This window comes from Lepidochelys olivacea (assembly GCF_965140295.1).
Source record: "Lepidochelys olivacea isolate rLepOli2 genome assembly, chromosome: 3".
NCBI classification, from domain to species: Eukaryota; Metazoa; Chordata; order Testudines; family Cheloniidae; genus Lepidochelys; species Lepidochelys olivacea.
The window spans coordinates 168194722-168212039 of record NC_140413.1 but is presented as its reverse complement, the minus strand read 5'-3'; the positions used below and the strand labels follow the sequence as shown (position 1 = coordinate 168212039).

The following is a 17318-nucleotide window of genomic DNA, read 5'->3' as shown; positions in this document are numbered from 1 at the left end:
GTGTACAGTATCTTCTTACACAGCAAAGTGTCCTTGAGAGAGTGGCATGTGGGCTGGAAAATAGGGCAGTAGCCTTTTGCAATACTTACCTGCAATTTTCCGCATTCTTCTACTGTTGCTTAACAGATAAAGATTTCAGACATGTTGTTTGAATTACAGCAATGCCCAGAGGCGCCTCACTGTGCTGGTTGTTGTACAAACACAGTAAGAAACAGAGCCTGCCCCAAAGAGCTTTCAGTCAATGGCCTTGCTTCACTGTTAGCACTCAAACATGTATTTAATTCTAAACATGTGGTTATGGCCCATTGACTTCAATGGGCTACAAGCACAAGCTTAAAGTTAAACGTATTTAAGTGCTCTGCTATATCAGCTCCTCAATAGATAAGAAAGGGTAAGGAGAAAGGAAGCAATTTTCTGCTTACTCAGACATTTCTCCCTTTGACTATCTTCTCCTTTTCTTTGATCATGCAGTGAAGTCATAACCGTGTGTGTGTGAGAGCATTATTGAACTACTGCCATAAAGAAGACTATGATATCAATAACTCAGTAATAGGACTTCACTTGTGGGGGGAGATGCATAGAGGAGTGGGGGAGGGAGGGAAGAAAGAGAAGAACATAGTTATTGCATATTGCAGAAGGAAACCACTAATGAAGTAAAATATTTTTGATAGCTGGCAATAATGGAAAGAAACTGTATGAATGATGCATGAAAGACAAATGGATTAGTGCTTAAATGAGATCTCAGATCACGGAAAACCCTCTGCCCTTCTGTAGGGTTATTTTTATAATTTGATTTATTAAAGATTTGGCAGAAGAAAAATGCTTTTGAACAAAGTGCATTACAGGAGTTCTCCTGTCCCTCCCACAGTATACACCACTCATTGTCAAAAAGAAAAGGAGGACTTGTGGCACCTTAGAGACTAACCAATTTATTAGAGCATAAGCTTTCGTGAGCTACGAAAGCTCACGAAAGCTTATGCTCTAATAAATTGGTTAGTCTCTAAGGTGCCACAAGTCCTCCTTTTCTTTTTGCAAATACAGACTAACACGGCTGCTACTCTGAAACCTGTCACTCATTGTCAGATACTGGGAAGCACTATACGTGATTAAATAATGATGGTTAATAGTTGTTAATCTATTTCTACACCATCAGGCATTTGCTTAAAGTGCTGTAAAAGTTGTCTAGTGTTACTCTCACACTTGACATTTATGTTGTTTCAGCAGGACTCAAGAGATGTGCTTTTCTGTTTTTTAACTGTCAATGGGATTTTTGCTTTATCCATTAAATATATATTTACCATTTTATTCATACCTGTTTAGTCAGAGCCAAGACATCACTCATGACGGAGGCCAAGGATAACCTTTAACATTAAATTGGAGGCTTGCCACAGGCTGTATTCTAGCTGTACAGTTTATTTCCTTAGCAAGTTACTCATTTTCTTTGGGATTTGAATGTAATGCCGATACAGCAGAAGTAGAGGGGTTAAGCTATGGGTGATGAAAGTGATTAGAGGCATGAAGAGAGAGTGAAACAATTAGGATTGGTGAATTCAGGGGAAGCCTAGAAAGGCTGGAAACGATAGAGGTATGTAAAGCAATGAAAGGTTAAACAGGAGCTCCTTCTCTGTGCCAGTCTCATAATACAAGAACAAAGAAACAGCCAATGAAACTGAAAGGCAGTGCATTTAAAACTGAGCAAATTTAAAAAAAAAAAAAAAAAAAAAACATAGGGCATGACTAGCACATGAACTCACAAAGTATCCTTGAGGCCAAAAGCTTGGTAGGATTCATAAAAAGACTGTAAATTTATATTGATAATGAGAATATTCCTAGTTACATCAAATAGAATAAAAAACACAAGGACTATAAACCCTCAGACGTCAGGACATAGGCCAACCTCTAATAGAAGGGATTAGGAACTTCCTCTGTAAGCATGTTATTGTGTAGTTTCTCACTTCAGGACTCCTTGCACTTTTCTCTGAAGCATCTGGTTCAGGCCATTGTTAGTGACAGGATGCCTGACAACAAGAACCAAACAGGTGTGATTCAGTCTGGCAGTTCCTATGTCTACATAATGGAGCCGATCTATTGTTAAGAGTTATTCCCAAAGTCTAATGCATCCAATATCAAATGAATAATTTTTATAACTATTTAATATTTTATCTGCTGCTGCCTGTTCCAGTGCACATAAGAACCTTACTCTCCTTCAAATCCTTCTGCCCCCACCCCCACTTTGCATCTCGTTTCTCCATCCAGTCTGCTCAGGAGTGTTCAAGTACTGCTGCAGCAGCTTGCCGTGACTGGATTGTACAGCTCCTAAAAATCCTCCCCTAACCAGGGAGAAACCGTCACATCCCTAGATAAGCTGTGCCCTTATTTCTAGTCTGAACGTGTCTAGCTTCAACTTCCAACCATTGGATCTCGTTAGGTCTTTTTCTAATAGGTTCAAGAGCTGTCTACTCCAGGAACTCTCGTCCCCAAGCAGGAACTTGTAGACCATGATCAAGTTACCTCTTAACTTGCTCTTTGATTAAACAGATTGAGCTTCTTTAGTCTAACTGGAAGGGATGTTTTCCAGACCCCTGTTATTCTTGTAACTCTTTTCTGTGCTCTTTCCAGTTTGGTCAACATTCTTCCTCTTGTGAGAATTAGAGTATAAATTAAATCCTAGAAATTAGAGTTCTGCTAATGGAATTTATCCCTTTAAATTAATACAAAACTAAAAAAAGAATAGCTAGCAACCTTAACAAAGCAGAGTTCAGTTTGCCCATATTTTACCTTTAAGGTGTTCACTAATACCTGCCTTGCAGAATGGAGTGGGGCCTAGGTCAAATTTAAAACCTTGTTGGAAATGTAGCTAAGTCACCTTGCCAATGACAGAAGGGGCAACCTCTCAACTCCTCCTGCTGCAGGAGTATGCATCCGACCATTCATCTGCTCAGAACATCCAAATGATTTACGCAGTATAGTGGCTAGTAACAGCTCCAAAATACCAGGTTTATTTTTGTGTAAGTTCTCCACAGCCCTTCTTGCCCCATGACATCATGGCCATGACTAAGGAGTTTAAAATAGCTCTCTGTAATGCCAAGCACTGTCCCATTTATACAATTTACATGTCCTGGCTTCTCCCAGCCGTCTGAGCTGTCCTGCCCTTTCTGATCTGCTCTCAGATTTCTAATGTGTTTCTAAGCTGCTGTTTGGAAGGTATTGAGATTCAAAACAAAAGGGGAAATATTTTGAAGGTCACTTATATCAAGAGTATGATACATTCAACCTTCAAAAGAAAAGGCTGATTTTGAAGTTGGACGAGTAACAGATAAAAATAACGTAATGTATCATTTATGTTATATGTGTGTTTATTAAAAAAATTCATTACCATAAGCACCTCCAGAAAACCAAAGAATCAGAGTATGGCTGTAAACAAGAAAGGGGCTCTATGAATTCCATAATTTGGGCCTTATTCTGCCACAGGATACACACCCTAGCCCAGGGGTCCCCAACTTTTTATCTCGTGCCACCCCCCCTCGGGCCCCGAGCTGGGACTGGGCCTCTAGTTCCGGGGGATGCGGACGGGCTAAAGGGGCCAAGGCTGGGGTAAGGGGCAGGGGAAGAACTAGGAGCGGACCAGAAGCTGGGGGCCGAGGCCAGCAGCCGGGGCCCAGGGCCCTGTAGCTGGGACCAGGAGGGGAGCTGGGTGACAATCTCTCCCCAACCCCCGTGGGGGCAAGCCCAGGCTCCCCCCGAATGGTCCTCTGCATTCCCCTAGGGGAGCGCACCCCACTGTTTGGGGACCTCTAACCTAGCCTCTTATTGAGCAGGCCCCTCATTCTCCCCAGATGGTTTTGTAATAGGGTGGTCGCTATCCAAGTCCCCCTTGTGGCCATGGCTTGCTTTGCAGGCACCCTGGCCATTAGCCTCCTTGTGTGGGCTCCTTAGCACTCCACAGTCTCTGTTGTAGATCACAGCACCACTACCTATGGCTGGTTTAATATCAAATAAGTTCATACAACCCTCAGAGGCCTTAATCACTAAACAATCCAAAAAATCCTCAGGTGACAAAGTCCATAATTCTACTCCAACAGCTCATACTTTACTCCAGTTCTTCTGCCACACCCAGAGCTCCTTCTCTGTCAGTGTGCTCCACCCGAAGCCTCCAGTCCCAGACCTTTCTGACAGGAGCTCAGCCCTCTAGCCCTGGCTTCCTTCACTTTCAGGGTCTCTCTTGTGCTGAGGGAGAAGGCAGTCTATCCGCTGCTCTCCTCCAGAGAGCTCCTGCCAATTGGCTGGAAGAGAGGGGAGCCCTGATCCACCACAGCATTCCTAATCCTGGGCCCTTAAAAGAACAGTCCTGACGTTTCCCCCCCCCCCCCATCCAGCTCCTAATTCTATAGGGTGGCTTCCTCTCTTCTGCTACCAAGCCATTTCCTTGGCCTTTGTTCTGTCCAACTCCCTGGAACAGTGTCTTCTGGCCCCTCTACGCTTACAGGGCCAGTACATCCTGTTGAAGACTTTCATATTAACTATTCTCAGTGTACAAGTCAAAGAGATTCTTCCAACTGCAGCTGGTGTTAGAAAACCAAGGTGAGCTCTGTCTGCATCCGAAGCTGATTCTGCCATCAGGACCTAGCTGACTGCTGTCTGCAATGCACAAGGCAAAATAGAATTGTGGTCACAATCCCACAGTTATATTGAATTGGCAGTGCTAACAAAATTAAATAACTTGTTTTATTCACTGAAGCATGCAGATTTGACTCAAAGATATAGGGACTCGGTGTTAAATTGCATTTTAGGTAGCTCCCTTTTTCACCATGATCACACTTACTGGAGGGCTTTCCTGTCTTGGCTCCAGATACCATAACAACCATTTGTAGCCTAGGGACACCCCTTCCTAAGCATTGTTTTGGCTGGCAGTCTGAAAAAAAGGTGAGTGAAAAATGAAAACTGCAACTTATATTTTTACGATCTCTTCCTTTACAATAATGGCGAGAACATACCAATGCCTTTTAAATTAATATAACAAGAATGGCTAGAGACAGGAAACCCAGGAGTCTGTACAAGGAAGCAGTGCTCCACATTTGAATCAGTGAGAGAAGCTGGGTCAAGTTCTATTGGAAAATGCTGCTTCTTAATCCAACATTGGTTTAGCTATGAATATGGTAGATCATTTACTGCATGTTTTGTCAAGTACTATTAGAACTTTCCTTTAAACAGTTGTGACAGCCTCCAGCTGTGCCCCATTTGCTCTCCCACTCAGTTGCTAATTAGTTTTTTCTTTATCACCAGTGGTGGCCCAGACTGTCTGCTTCCTCATGGGAGGGGATGTGCCAATTATGGTACGTCTACACTGCAGCTGGGAGCATAGGTGCCGATTCCACGGATCCTCTGGGGCTCAAGCACCCACTGGAAAAAAAAAAAAAAAAAAGGAAGTGCTCCACGCCCACAGGGCTGGATTAATCTTTTGTGGGTCCTGGGTGCCCAGACCATGGCCCCGCCCCCTGCTCTGCCCCGAGGACCTGCCCCCACTCAAGCTCTTCCCCTGGAGGCTCCGCCTGCCGCTTGCATTGGGGTCAGGGGGTGGAGAGTGTTGTACCAATAAAATAAAAACCAGCAGGATCTTAAAGGGAAAAAGGCAAAATACCACGTTTATTGTGAATACAGAAAGAATCATAGTAAGCAGTTAGTTACAGCTGTAACATTCCATTCAATCTCTTATTTATTCACACATTCATTCATACACACACACACAGGTTCTGCAAGGTTGTCATCATAGTTACCAGCCTTAGAGTTGTTCATGCCAAGCCACTGGCCAGGTGGCCTGGACATGAGGAGGGAGCAGGGCCTTGTCAGATGCTCATCTGATGCTCCTGGAAGTTGGTTTGCAGAATCAGACCTTGAAGTTCTCACTTTTTAGAGTCTATTTTTATAGGAATTTCTTCCTATGCTAGTCTATGGGAATTGCTTCATCATGCTGTTGCTGAATCAATCAGCAGATAGCACATTCCTGACGGCTCCATGCTGCTAGATGTTATCTTGTTCTTTGGTTCTCCCATTCTTGAGGCTGTTGGGTGGATTCCAGTCTGCCCTCCGGGGGGTGGGGTGGGGGGCTCCTCTGGTTATTTCCACTTGACGCCTTCTTGACGTCCTTCAGCCGATGGACACTGGGTTCTTAGGCTGGCACCTCCCTGATCATTCAGTTATTATCCACACCAAGCATCCATCCACATCCATCCTCTCTCTCTATTTTAATCACAATTGTTAATACAACAAAAGGGCGGGGAGTCTCTGGGTGCTGTTTCTGTTGTTACAGAGTATTGCTTTGAGTCTCTCTCTCTGTGAATTGCTTTGAGAACAGACTCTGTCTTAGAATGTACTAACACAATTAGCAGCTTGCAAGTTTCACACACAGAGGGAGAGAAACAGTACCAAAAACCAAGAGACCTCTTAATTAGTAATACCCTGGAATTTAAACTATGGGGAATCAAACTCATTTGTGATTTTAATACAGAACTTCTTTCATATGATCCAACAAAGGAGCACTCACCAGCAAAAACAAAGGTCATCGCCTGGGTAGACAGAATGGTGCTAGCAGAGCTTGAGCGAGTGTGATAAAAATAGCAGGGTGGACGTTGGAGGTCGAGTGGGGACTTGGGCTAGCCATCCCACTTCAGGCTGTCAAGCCCACCCCACCCCCAGGTCTAAACTGCCACCCAAGACACAATGTCCACACTGCTGTTTTTAGCATGCTAATGCAACAAGTGTGTCTACCAGGGCTGGGAAGCTCACTCCCAGCTGCAGTGTAGACTTAGCCCTAAGGGTATGTCTGCACTACAGTCTGAGGTGTGGCCGCGGTATGAGACCCAAGCTACCTTTATCTGCACTAACAGCTAAAAAGAGCAGTGTAGCTGCAGGGCTATGGGATTCAGGGTGGGCTATCAATGCACATGTGTACCCAGGGTCCCCAGACTGACTGTCTAGTCCACATTGAAGTTTGTGCTGCCATGTCTACACTGCTATTTTAGCCATGCTAGGGCTATCCTTGCTGCAATCATGCCTTGGACTGCATTGTAAACATTCCCTTAGGAAGTTCCATGAGGTTCAGCTCTGAGCTCTGGAGGGTCGGGCCTACCCTGGCAAAATTTAAGATCCGTGATTTACGATCACTGCAGCTTCACCAGTGGTGGCAGCAGTGCAGACTCAGCATATTCAAGGCTCAAGTGCTTTAACCAGCCTCCGAGTAGAGTTATGAGGTGGTCTGAATATCCAAGCCCTGCTACCCCCAGTGAAGGTGCATCAGTGGTGAAAGAGAGGTTCTAAACTGGCCAGGGTGGCTGCATGTGAGCCATCACCCCATCCAGGGGGAAGGGTTCTCTGTCTCATGCAAAAGCCAGGGGCACAGCCCCAAGATCGCATGCATCTCAGGAAGTCTGTGCAGCAGGGCAGCTTTGCTATAATTTGGGCTCTTACCACTGAGTGCTTGTTGACTAGCCACACCTGTGTCAGCAAATTTGGAGGAGATGGTGGTATGTAGAGCAGTCACACTACAGCCCGTATCCTCAAAAAGCAGCATTTGCAGAATCTGGGGAAGGATGATGCCATTTGGGCTCCTCCTTTGTGTATCTGTCACCCCCTCAATACAAAGGAGCACATGTGCATGGAACGGACAATAACATGTCTATTGACTGAACTTGCTGCTGGGATGTAACAATGAAATGGGAGCCCAAGGGTTAATTGCCCTCACTGTTAAAAGTGTGCCTTATTTCTATTCAATTTGTTTAGGGTCAGCTTCCAACCATTGAATCTAGTTATGCCATTTCCTGCTAGATTACAGAGCTGTCTAGTATCAGCAATCTCTTCTCCCTGTAGCCTGTGGTCATGTCACCTCTTAACCTTCTCTTGGAGAAACTAGATTGAGATTTTAGTCTCACTGTAAGGCAGGTTTTGGAGATCTGGAATTATTCTTGTGGGTATTTTTACTGATCCCTTTCCAATTTGTCAACATCCTTTTTGAAGCAAGGACCACAGAACTGGAGACAGTAGTGCAGTAAAAGTTTCTCTAATACCACCACCCTACCCCAACTTGTTATATACCCTTGTATGCATTCAAGGATCATGTTCTCACTCTTAGCCACAGTACGGCCCTGGGAGCTCCTGTTCAACAGATTACCTACCATGACCCCTAAATCCTTTTCAGAGTAACTGCTTGTAAATGTAGTCCCTCATTTTTTAATTGTGACCTCAATTCTGTGTTCCTAGATGGAGGACCTTGCATTTGGCTGAATTATGTTGTTCAAATGAGCCTATCTTAACAAGTGATCCAGGTTGGTCTACATAACTGACCTGTCCCCGTCATTTACCCTGTACCAGTTGTGTGTGTCATCTGCAAATTTTACCAGCAGGGATTTCATATTTTCTTCCAGATAATTGATAATTATCTGGAATAGCATTGGGCTTAGAAGAGATCCATGGAGGTACCTCACAAGATGATGATTCTTTATTTAAAATTAGTTTTTGAGATTTATCAGTTAACCAGTTTTTAATCCATTTCATATGTGCTACATCGATTTTTGTATAGTGCTTTTTTTTTAAAAAAACCAGACCATACAGAAATAAGGCAAATACGTACAGAAGCCTAGGTATATCATCATCAACATAGTTACCTTTGTCAGCCAAACTTGTAATCCCATCAAAACACAGTATCAAGGTGGTTTGACAAGACTTTTTTCCTCCCCCACATAGCACTATGTTGGTTGGCCTTAATTATGCTACCATCTTCTAATTATTTAGTGATGGCTTAGACTAACTGGTGTATAATTATCTGAGTTGTCCCATTTACTCTTTTTAAATATTGGCACAATATTAACTTTTTTCCAGTCCTTTCAAATTTCCCTAGTATTCCAAAATTTATCAAAAATCAATATTAATGGTTCAGTGAGCACCTCTGCCAATTCTTTCAATACTCTTGGGTGCAAGTTGGCTGTTCCTGCCAATTTAAAAATGTTTAATATTCAAATAATATCCACGGGTCCTACAAATGCCTATCACAACATGTGGTGTACTTCATCCAGTGCACTAAATGCCCCAATAACTATGTGGGTGAAATGAGACAATCACTATATTATTGAATTAATTCACACAGGAAAATGATAAAAGACAAAAACACCACATCACCTGTGGGTGAACATTTTTCACAAAGTGATCTCTCCATTTCCGACCTCTCGGTCCTCATCCTAAAAGGAAAACAGCAAAACACCTTCAAAAGATGAGCCTGGGAGCTGAAATTCATAATTTTGCTAGACACTAAAAATCATGGACTGGATTTATGGCTTATTACAACAATCTATAACCCACTAACAACCCCCCAACAGCTGCCTTCTCCCCTTTTTCCCCCCCAGAAGGTGTTAACAAGGCACTTCAACTTGAATGGTCCCTTGAAATATGTTGTTTACTTACGTGAAACAATCTGTTCCACTTGTATTTAGACGTGACATTCCGAGTACATTTCCCATCCCGGTCCTAAAGAAGAGCTCTGTGTAAGCTCAAAAGCTTGTCTCTCTCACTAACAAAAATTGGTCCACTAAAGATATTACCTCATCCACCTTGTCTGTCTAATATTCAAACTGACAGGTATTTCCAAGGAGTGTTTCAAAAATTCAGTTAATAATGTTTAAGAATGTTATTAAATAAGCATTTTCTAGTGATCTCTTAAGATATTAGAGCCAGTTATCTTTGAGGTTCCATGGAACATCACAGCCCCACTCTCATGAGCAGGTCTTAATCACATCAGCCAGCTAGCTAGGTATGAAAATAGAGATGAAACAGAAATGCATGAAGAACCAGAATGGATTCAGTTGTCAATTTATGCAGGGTTGGGGCTGAAGACCCCTAAAGGGGTGCATCTACACAGGGATATTAGTTACAGGGCCCCTTCCCAGGAACAGCGAGTAGCGTGTTCTCTCCTTTGAACCTGCAATGGTTGAAGCCATGCTGACCTTTTCAGGGTCACACATTTTCCCTACAATTGGGCTCTGTGAAGGAGCACCTGCCCCACACTGGACTCAAAGGGGTTAAGAGAGCCCTTGGGTGGCTTCTCCCGAGAGGGGCTGCAAGGAGCAGCCAATCAGGGCTGGGCTGGCCCGGCCCATATAAAAAAGGGCTGCAGAGCAGAGCAGCTTCAGTCACTCCCTGGAGCTTGAGGAGGGAAGACCAGCTGCCTTGCAGGCTGAAGGCAGCAAACACCATGGACAGAGCAGTGCTGCAGGCAGAGACCCAGAGGGCTAAAGACAGCTCCTGGAGGGCTGCAGGCTGAGGCCCTGAGGCAAGGGCAAAGAGGGTGCTGGGGCCTCAGGGAAGTGGCCCAGGGAGATATACTGAGGAGTCGGAGGGGAAGCAGCAAGTGGTGGCCACGCACAGGGTCCCTGGGCAGGCCTGGATCTCTCTCCTCCCTCACCACTGAGGAAGTGGCCAGACATTGGGTTGCAGTTGCCACTGAGGGCAGTGGCTGGACCGTTGGACTGCAGTACATTCCTCCAGAACGGGGGGAGCACAGAGTGCGACAAAGCTGGAGGGCTGTGTCATGAAGAGTATGTCACGGTCCTTGGAGGGATGTGGTTCCAGGAATGGAGGAGGTGACGGGCAGAGCACCACCAGGGCAAGGCACACTGGTTACCAGAGCTTATTCCCATATTGGCCGTGAGGAGGCGCTGGAGTGGTGAGTGGATCCCGTTACAAGCTCTCAGTGTTTGTCAGGCTCTTACAGGTATTCGTTTTTACCTCCAACTCATGGTCCCAGCATTGTGGCCACCAGGCTTAAGATGGACATGAAGCCATGGCTCCCTTTAAAAGAAGCCTACACTCAATGAGATGGAGAGGTAGCAGTTGAGAAATGCATTGCTGGGCACTGACTTTGTCTCTCCTATAAATGGGTTAAATGCACTATATTTACAGCATTCTGAGCCCTCATCAGCTTGGGGTGGCAGATGAAAAGAACCAGGGAGTGAGAGAGAAACAAACTTGGGACTGGAAATTGAATCCCGTGTCTCTTGCATCCCAGTATCACCACTGAACCAGCCACAGAAAGGACTATGTTTTTGAGTCAGTTTCACACTGTACATGATTTGTTGCCATATTCCTTTATAAGCTTAACGTGTGTGTGTGTGCACACGTGTCACTCAAGTCACCTTTGTTGTTTTCTGCCTCAGCTGAAATTCTTGGTGTTTGCTAAGCCAGGAATCCACCAGACAAATTAATAGATCACCAGAAAAGCGAAGTACAAGATTATCAGAGTCCTGAGAGGTAAAAATTTATTTATATCTGATCAGCATGTTATGATATGGTCACACCTGCTCATACAGCTGACGTTCTCATAGCCAAAGAGGGATTTTTTTTGTCCTTTTTAAAATACATTTTTTTCCAGCAGGAAGGAACTTTGTTTTTTTGTTTTAAACCCCAAACATTTTCATATTAAGCAGGAATTAAAAACAATGGCTTTTTTCAACACATTAGAACAGGGCTGGTCAGCACTGGATCTCATAGTGCTTTAAATTCAGCTTTCACGTTTCCGCTCACCCCCTTTTTTCTATACACTTTTTTCACAGAAAAACACAAACAAAACCCAGAAGGGAAATGAAGAGGTAGCCATAACTACAACCATTGCACTGTTCTACCGATTATGCAAGATGCCTCAGTGTACTCCAAAGAGTTCCATTTTTCTGTTACCTATTACTGTGTACAATATTATTTGTTAAAACGTTAACAGCACTAAAAATGACACTTGGTAAGTGCTACTGTTAAGAGATATAGTCCAGGGCCACGGAATGTATGGTGCAGCTTATACTGCTTTGCCTAGCTGAAGTTGTTTAAAATTAGAGCGCTTCACACATCAGAAACATACAAAATGGCAACACTTTCTAGGAAAAAACTGAATTCCCATCTTTCTAGCTTGAAGGCAGTCCATGGCTTACTTAGGGCCCAGATTCTGTATTCTTTACATGCTCTGAACTTCCATCACCTTCAAGGAGGATTTTAGATGTAGAAAGAATGCATGGCTTGGCTCTACAATCTTTGGGCCAAATTCTGCAGTCCTTAGTCCAGCAAAGCTTCCAATGAATGTAAAGAAAGTTCTGCTGGAGAAAGGAGTTGCAGAAGTTGCTCTTCCTCTTCCCACCTTTTTATTTTGTTAGTTCAAAAATCAGTTCTGACCCAGAAAGACAAGTCTCCAGAAACAGCAACGATCTATAATTTTAAATAAATACTGAAATACAGTAATAACATATATGCACTAACTAAAACCCAAACTGCACTGGGAGCAGAAACACAATTTTGCTACTTGATGTTTCCATGGTAACCACAGTGGACATTTAGTACTACCTTACCCTTCCACATCAAACAAAAATATCAACGATGAAGGGTTAAAACCATGGAATCGTGAAAAATCAACTTTATTTTGTCACACTTAAACAAAAAGAGTCACCTGTTAGTCTCTGTAAAGAAACATCTCTTTTGGTATCTGTATCTAAATTACTGAAAAATGTCTTGGTTGTTGCAAAGATTTGATAAAAATATCCAAGGAAGAAATAAGTAAAATAAATCCAAGTGTGACCAGCCCTTTGCAAAATCACTTTTAGTAACTAACTACAAGTGTTTCCATTCACTCTGACCATACACAACAAAACGCAGATACACATCAGGGAGAGGGAAAATTCAGAGAGACTAACGTTAACAATATGGCATCAAGAAAACTAAATTTCGTTGTACAAAATAAACACCTTTTTGTTATAAGTTTAAAGGAAATCAACTCACTTTAACACAACAGATGTTCAATGTATAATTGTTTTATTACCCAATGGTAAAATAAAAAGTTTAACTGTAAAATGCATAGACTCCTTACTTTTAAAGATTTTTCTCTGTATCACAGCCATGTAGCCTACAGTTGTACACAATAAAAATAAGACAATTCAGAAATGTTAATAATGTGTGCAGACCTTGCAACTCAAGTACAGGTGGTTTTTCTTTTTTAATTTTGCTTTTCCAACTGTTTTAAAAACAATTAAATGTAAAAATTAACACACATGCAATTTTGCAAAATACCACATTTTCTTTCATATGGCTGCATTATTTCCAAACAGTACAGTACCTTCATTCGTACAGTTACTTTATTCCATCTGATTTTGTTATATCAGCACAAAATAGTTCAGGCCAACTACCAAAAAACCAAACCCCAAACCTTAACCCCCAAACAGTTTTGCAATTTGGAAATCCCAGATTTAAGTAGCTTTGGTCCCAAGGTAAATTTTATGCCAAGGTAAAGTGGACCAGTCTAATACCTGCCACACACAGTATTCGGTATTTTTATTGTTTTCTACAAACAGATGTAAAGGTTCACAGCACTTGTGGCAATGAGGGGAGGGAAAAAACCAAAAAAAGACAGTTCGCTCCATCTTTTTGTGAATAATGAATACCACCCCAACAGTAGTTATATTTTAGATGCAGTAAGTTGCACCTTATTTCTGATGACTTCTAGAAGAGAAAGATTTATTTATTTATTTTAACTGAGAAACACAAATAAAAGCCTGGCTTTTTAAATATGACTAAAGCAGCTTAAAAAAACCCTCTTTCAAGACAAATCATGACTGAAAGAGTTGGTCGAACGGTTTGTAAGTTACAAGAGGACCTATACGGAAAGGATAGTCACAAAAGGGAAAAAAAACAGCGGTTCCATAATTTGTGAATGGTACAATGTTAATCTTTTATGGGATCCAAAAAGCAGCAACTCTGAACTACTAAGCTATATTGTTTGTTCACAAAGTGGTTATTAACCAATTTAAAAAGATGTACGATCTAAAACATGGAACCAACATTTGCAATTTTTAAAAAATTCTCTTTAGTTCTTCCTCATGTTCTAAAGTAGTAGAGAAATTAACAGTTCCACAATCTGTATAATTAAATGTCCTGCAGATATTTTCACCCTGCATTGTTTTAGATATTCCCCCACAATACTGCTCCTTACACCATCAATTCAAAGTTGTATTAATTATACTGCAACTTGGCAGGTACTTTTACCATTAAATTAAATTTTCTACTAGATGCATTTTTCTCTCCAGAGAAAACTGTTCTAAACAGAAACCCCCTGGGTAGCTTGCAGCAAAGTGTCCGCTACTGCTATGATCACGAACCAGGTGCAGGTAACTGAACTATCACTCAAAGGAGTTGCATATTTTACAAGATAGCCTGCTAATCTCCAAACAGTCTAGACCAGCAGGGTATTTAATTACCATATTTCCTATATATTACCTATATTTTATATGTTTTTTTCCCTTAATAAAAAAAATCCTTTTAACACTCCTGTTTTATTCTCCTTCATAAACTAGCATCTAAGTCCACGATGGGATGGTACTTCTACTCAGAATTCCTAACAGCAGTGTCTTTCCAATGTCACCTAATTCAACCATGCACGACACACTCTCTTCACATCTTCCAGTGCAGATAGGAGAGAACCAATCTAATGTGACTTAATCTCCCCATTGAAACTACAATCAGTGCCTTAAAACAAAAATATTTTGCAATATTAAAAAAAAGGGAACAGGTTGAATAACAAACAAACGAACTGGGTAAATCATATGCCCATCTCAGCACACTACTGCTCACTCCTACTATTTCATTCGGCAGCATGTGAGTACTTAGTGTGTCACGCTAGGTCACTGGAAACAACATACTGCATTAGAAAAGCAATATACTCTTTGCATGCAGTATCAGGTTCATAATGAACAGTAGTTTGATGCATGCTACTGTTGTGCAACTTGCTTAGTCACAATCTTCCCTTTCTATATCAACCCCTTCAACTTATTTTGTTTTGAATTGGGAACGTTGGAATGTGGGTAACAACCACATAGTTCCAACCAAATCATATGTTAGTAAGACAAATAAAAACAGTCTGCCACTTGCACTCTGCAGATCATTTCCAGTACACTCTTGTTCAGACCTGGCCTGCTATTTACGGCCACATTTATGATGGTTGGTATTGAACTTCCCTCCTGAAATATGGCAGATGAAATGCATTGCTTACTTCAGTTATAGTTTAACAAGAATGGATTGAAGCGTAAAGGAAAATTCTCATGTTCCAAACTGGCCTCCCTGTGCAGTATTTTGTTTGATTTTGTTCTTACACTACAATTCAGCTCAGTGTGTAGGGGGTGTGTGGGTGTTAGTTATCAGGAAGTTTGAGTTTGAAAACTGCAGCTTATACTGAACACTAAGCTAAACGTTAACACTGTCTTCTGCATTTCACCTGTAGTGGTATCGTAATAGTCCATGAGGTATTTCAGTTGATCTTCTATAATGCATCATTTTGTTATCAGCCACGAAAATTCACATCTTTCCCTTTTTTTGGTTTTCCCCCAAAAAGCAAAAGGAAAAATATGAAGCTATGTTTTGTATTTTTATTCTGTACATTACTTATCAAAACTGGTTCTCATGAGCTTAAGGAAAAACAGGGAATCTATACCACAAACTCAACATATACAACTACTGTTGGCTTACTTTGCTCTCAGTAAAGTTACAATCCATGAAAGATAATACACCATAGTAACTCTAACTTCTGACTACATGTTCTGTACTTATAAAGAGTAATGGTATTCTAGGAATAGTTCTTTTTTATCTCTGTAATCACATGAACATGATGCCAACTAAACCTGTCAGAAGTGAGAACCCACAGCGCTGACTTCCCATCAAAAGATTTGTAAGCCAGACATAGGAAAATCTGTTTTGTGCCAGGCTGCCTTTTAATTCTTCTTTTAGTCAGACTGACACTTTCAGCATGGTGGCAGGTTAATACTGCTCTCTGTATAGTTATTCCTTCCCCCCCACCCCCCCAACAAATAGGTTGAACATTTTCCTATAGCTTTAGGCCAGCACTTATACCCACTTTTTTTTTAAAAGACACCAGCTTCCTAATATTCTTCCTAAGCAAAATATTGATGATTTGGCATTGATTTGCTTAAACCCTGCCACAAATGTATTTAGTGCTGTTGCAACAAATGGAAAAAAGGTCTCTAAGCTATAACACCGTCATATTGGCTAAAGTTTGGTATCCAACACAGAAGGGCAGCAGGAAGAGTTAATGCCTCTTAAAATTCCAAGTTGCTATAGATAAAGCTTGCTTTTTCCTGTAAGCTATATACCTTTCCTTCACTGTATTTTCATCTTTAAAAGTGCATTTTGCAAAAAGACAATCAATTTATGGAACACATTTTAAACACAAAAGGGAACTAATCAAGTGATGTGACTTTTTAAAGTTCCCTCACAAGAAGGAATACACTGGAACATGGAACTCAATAGTAATGGGCTGATTTATCAGGTGCACATCATTTTTAAACACATTATGATACTGAAACACCTTTCTGAGCACTGTTTTCTCCCAAAAAACATTGCCGACACTGGCTGTCACTTGGGTGTTGTCCTTAGGAATGGTGTGTCTAATACAACAATGGCTGATCAAGGAGCAGTTAAGATACAGTAACCAGCTCTGCAGAATGTTTAACTGATCCCAGCAGTAAAACTTGAGTTTTTGCAAATGAAGGATCTCTAACCACACAACTTGTAGTGCAGACTACTGGAGAAACAAAATTGATGAATTTTCTGAGCTTTAACTACAATGCCGAGAAATACCTGCGGTGTTAGAACTTTTTTGTTGCAGCCTTTCTTCTACAGTGGTTGTACAATTGCACCTCTTGTCCAAATGCTGAATTTGCTTAAGAGTGTGGGGGGTATCCACCTTTTAAAAATATGGACAGTTCTTAAAATACATCAGGTCACGATATTACTGATCCTCACTTTTAGTGGAGTTTAAAATCTCCCCTAAGAGGGGTTAAAATCCATCCAGCATTTTCCTTTATTCTTGTATATTCACATTTGCACACAAACATGATGCAGATTTGCAAGAGCCTGGCTTCTCAAAGTGTCCTCAGGTCCCTTTCAACTTCTAAAATAGGCAATGATAAAAATACTGAAGGATGCAGTACCACATAACGCCCGACAAAAATGCAAGGGACTGTATGACAATTAGCCACAAGTTGTTGAGGGTCATCTCTCGGGAAATAGCCTTTGCTTGACCCTGAAGAGGAGGAAAAGCTCCTAGAAGACAAGAAATAGCATTGTTAATCCTTCTGCAATAGGAGCTATAGTTTACGAGTGCACTATTCTTTAGCAGCATTGCCTGTGCTGACAGTGACGGTGGTTACAAGGAATCCGTTGGTTGTCTGCCTTAGGGTGGTAATTTTTCAGAATATAATTTCCTACAGTACAATTTCTGTCTTTACAAAGTG

General features: G+C 41.7%; 1 protein-coding gene across 3 annotated transcripts in view; it reads right to left on the bottom strand.

The window, feature by feature from the left end:
* Positions 1–8626: 8626 nt before the first annotated feature.
* LPGAT1 (lysophosphatidylglycerol acyltransferase 1) overlaps positions 8627–17318 on the bottom strand; it is a 129748-nt gene continuing 121056 nt past the window's right edge. For 2 of the 3 annotated variants that reach the window (XM_084623056.1, XM_084623054.1), the window contains one exon: positions 12815–17127. In XM_084623056.1, the coding sequence (XP_084479182.1) occupies positions 16976–17127 (152 nt within the window). In that variant the 3' untranslated portion in view covers positions 12815–16975. Of the gene's footprint in view, positions 9228–12814; positions 17128–17318 lie in introns of those variants that run through there. The other variant, XM_084623055.1, reaches the window with a different exon arrangement.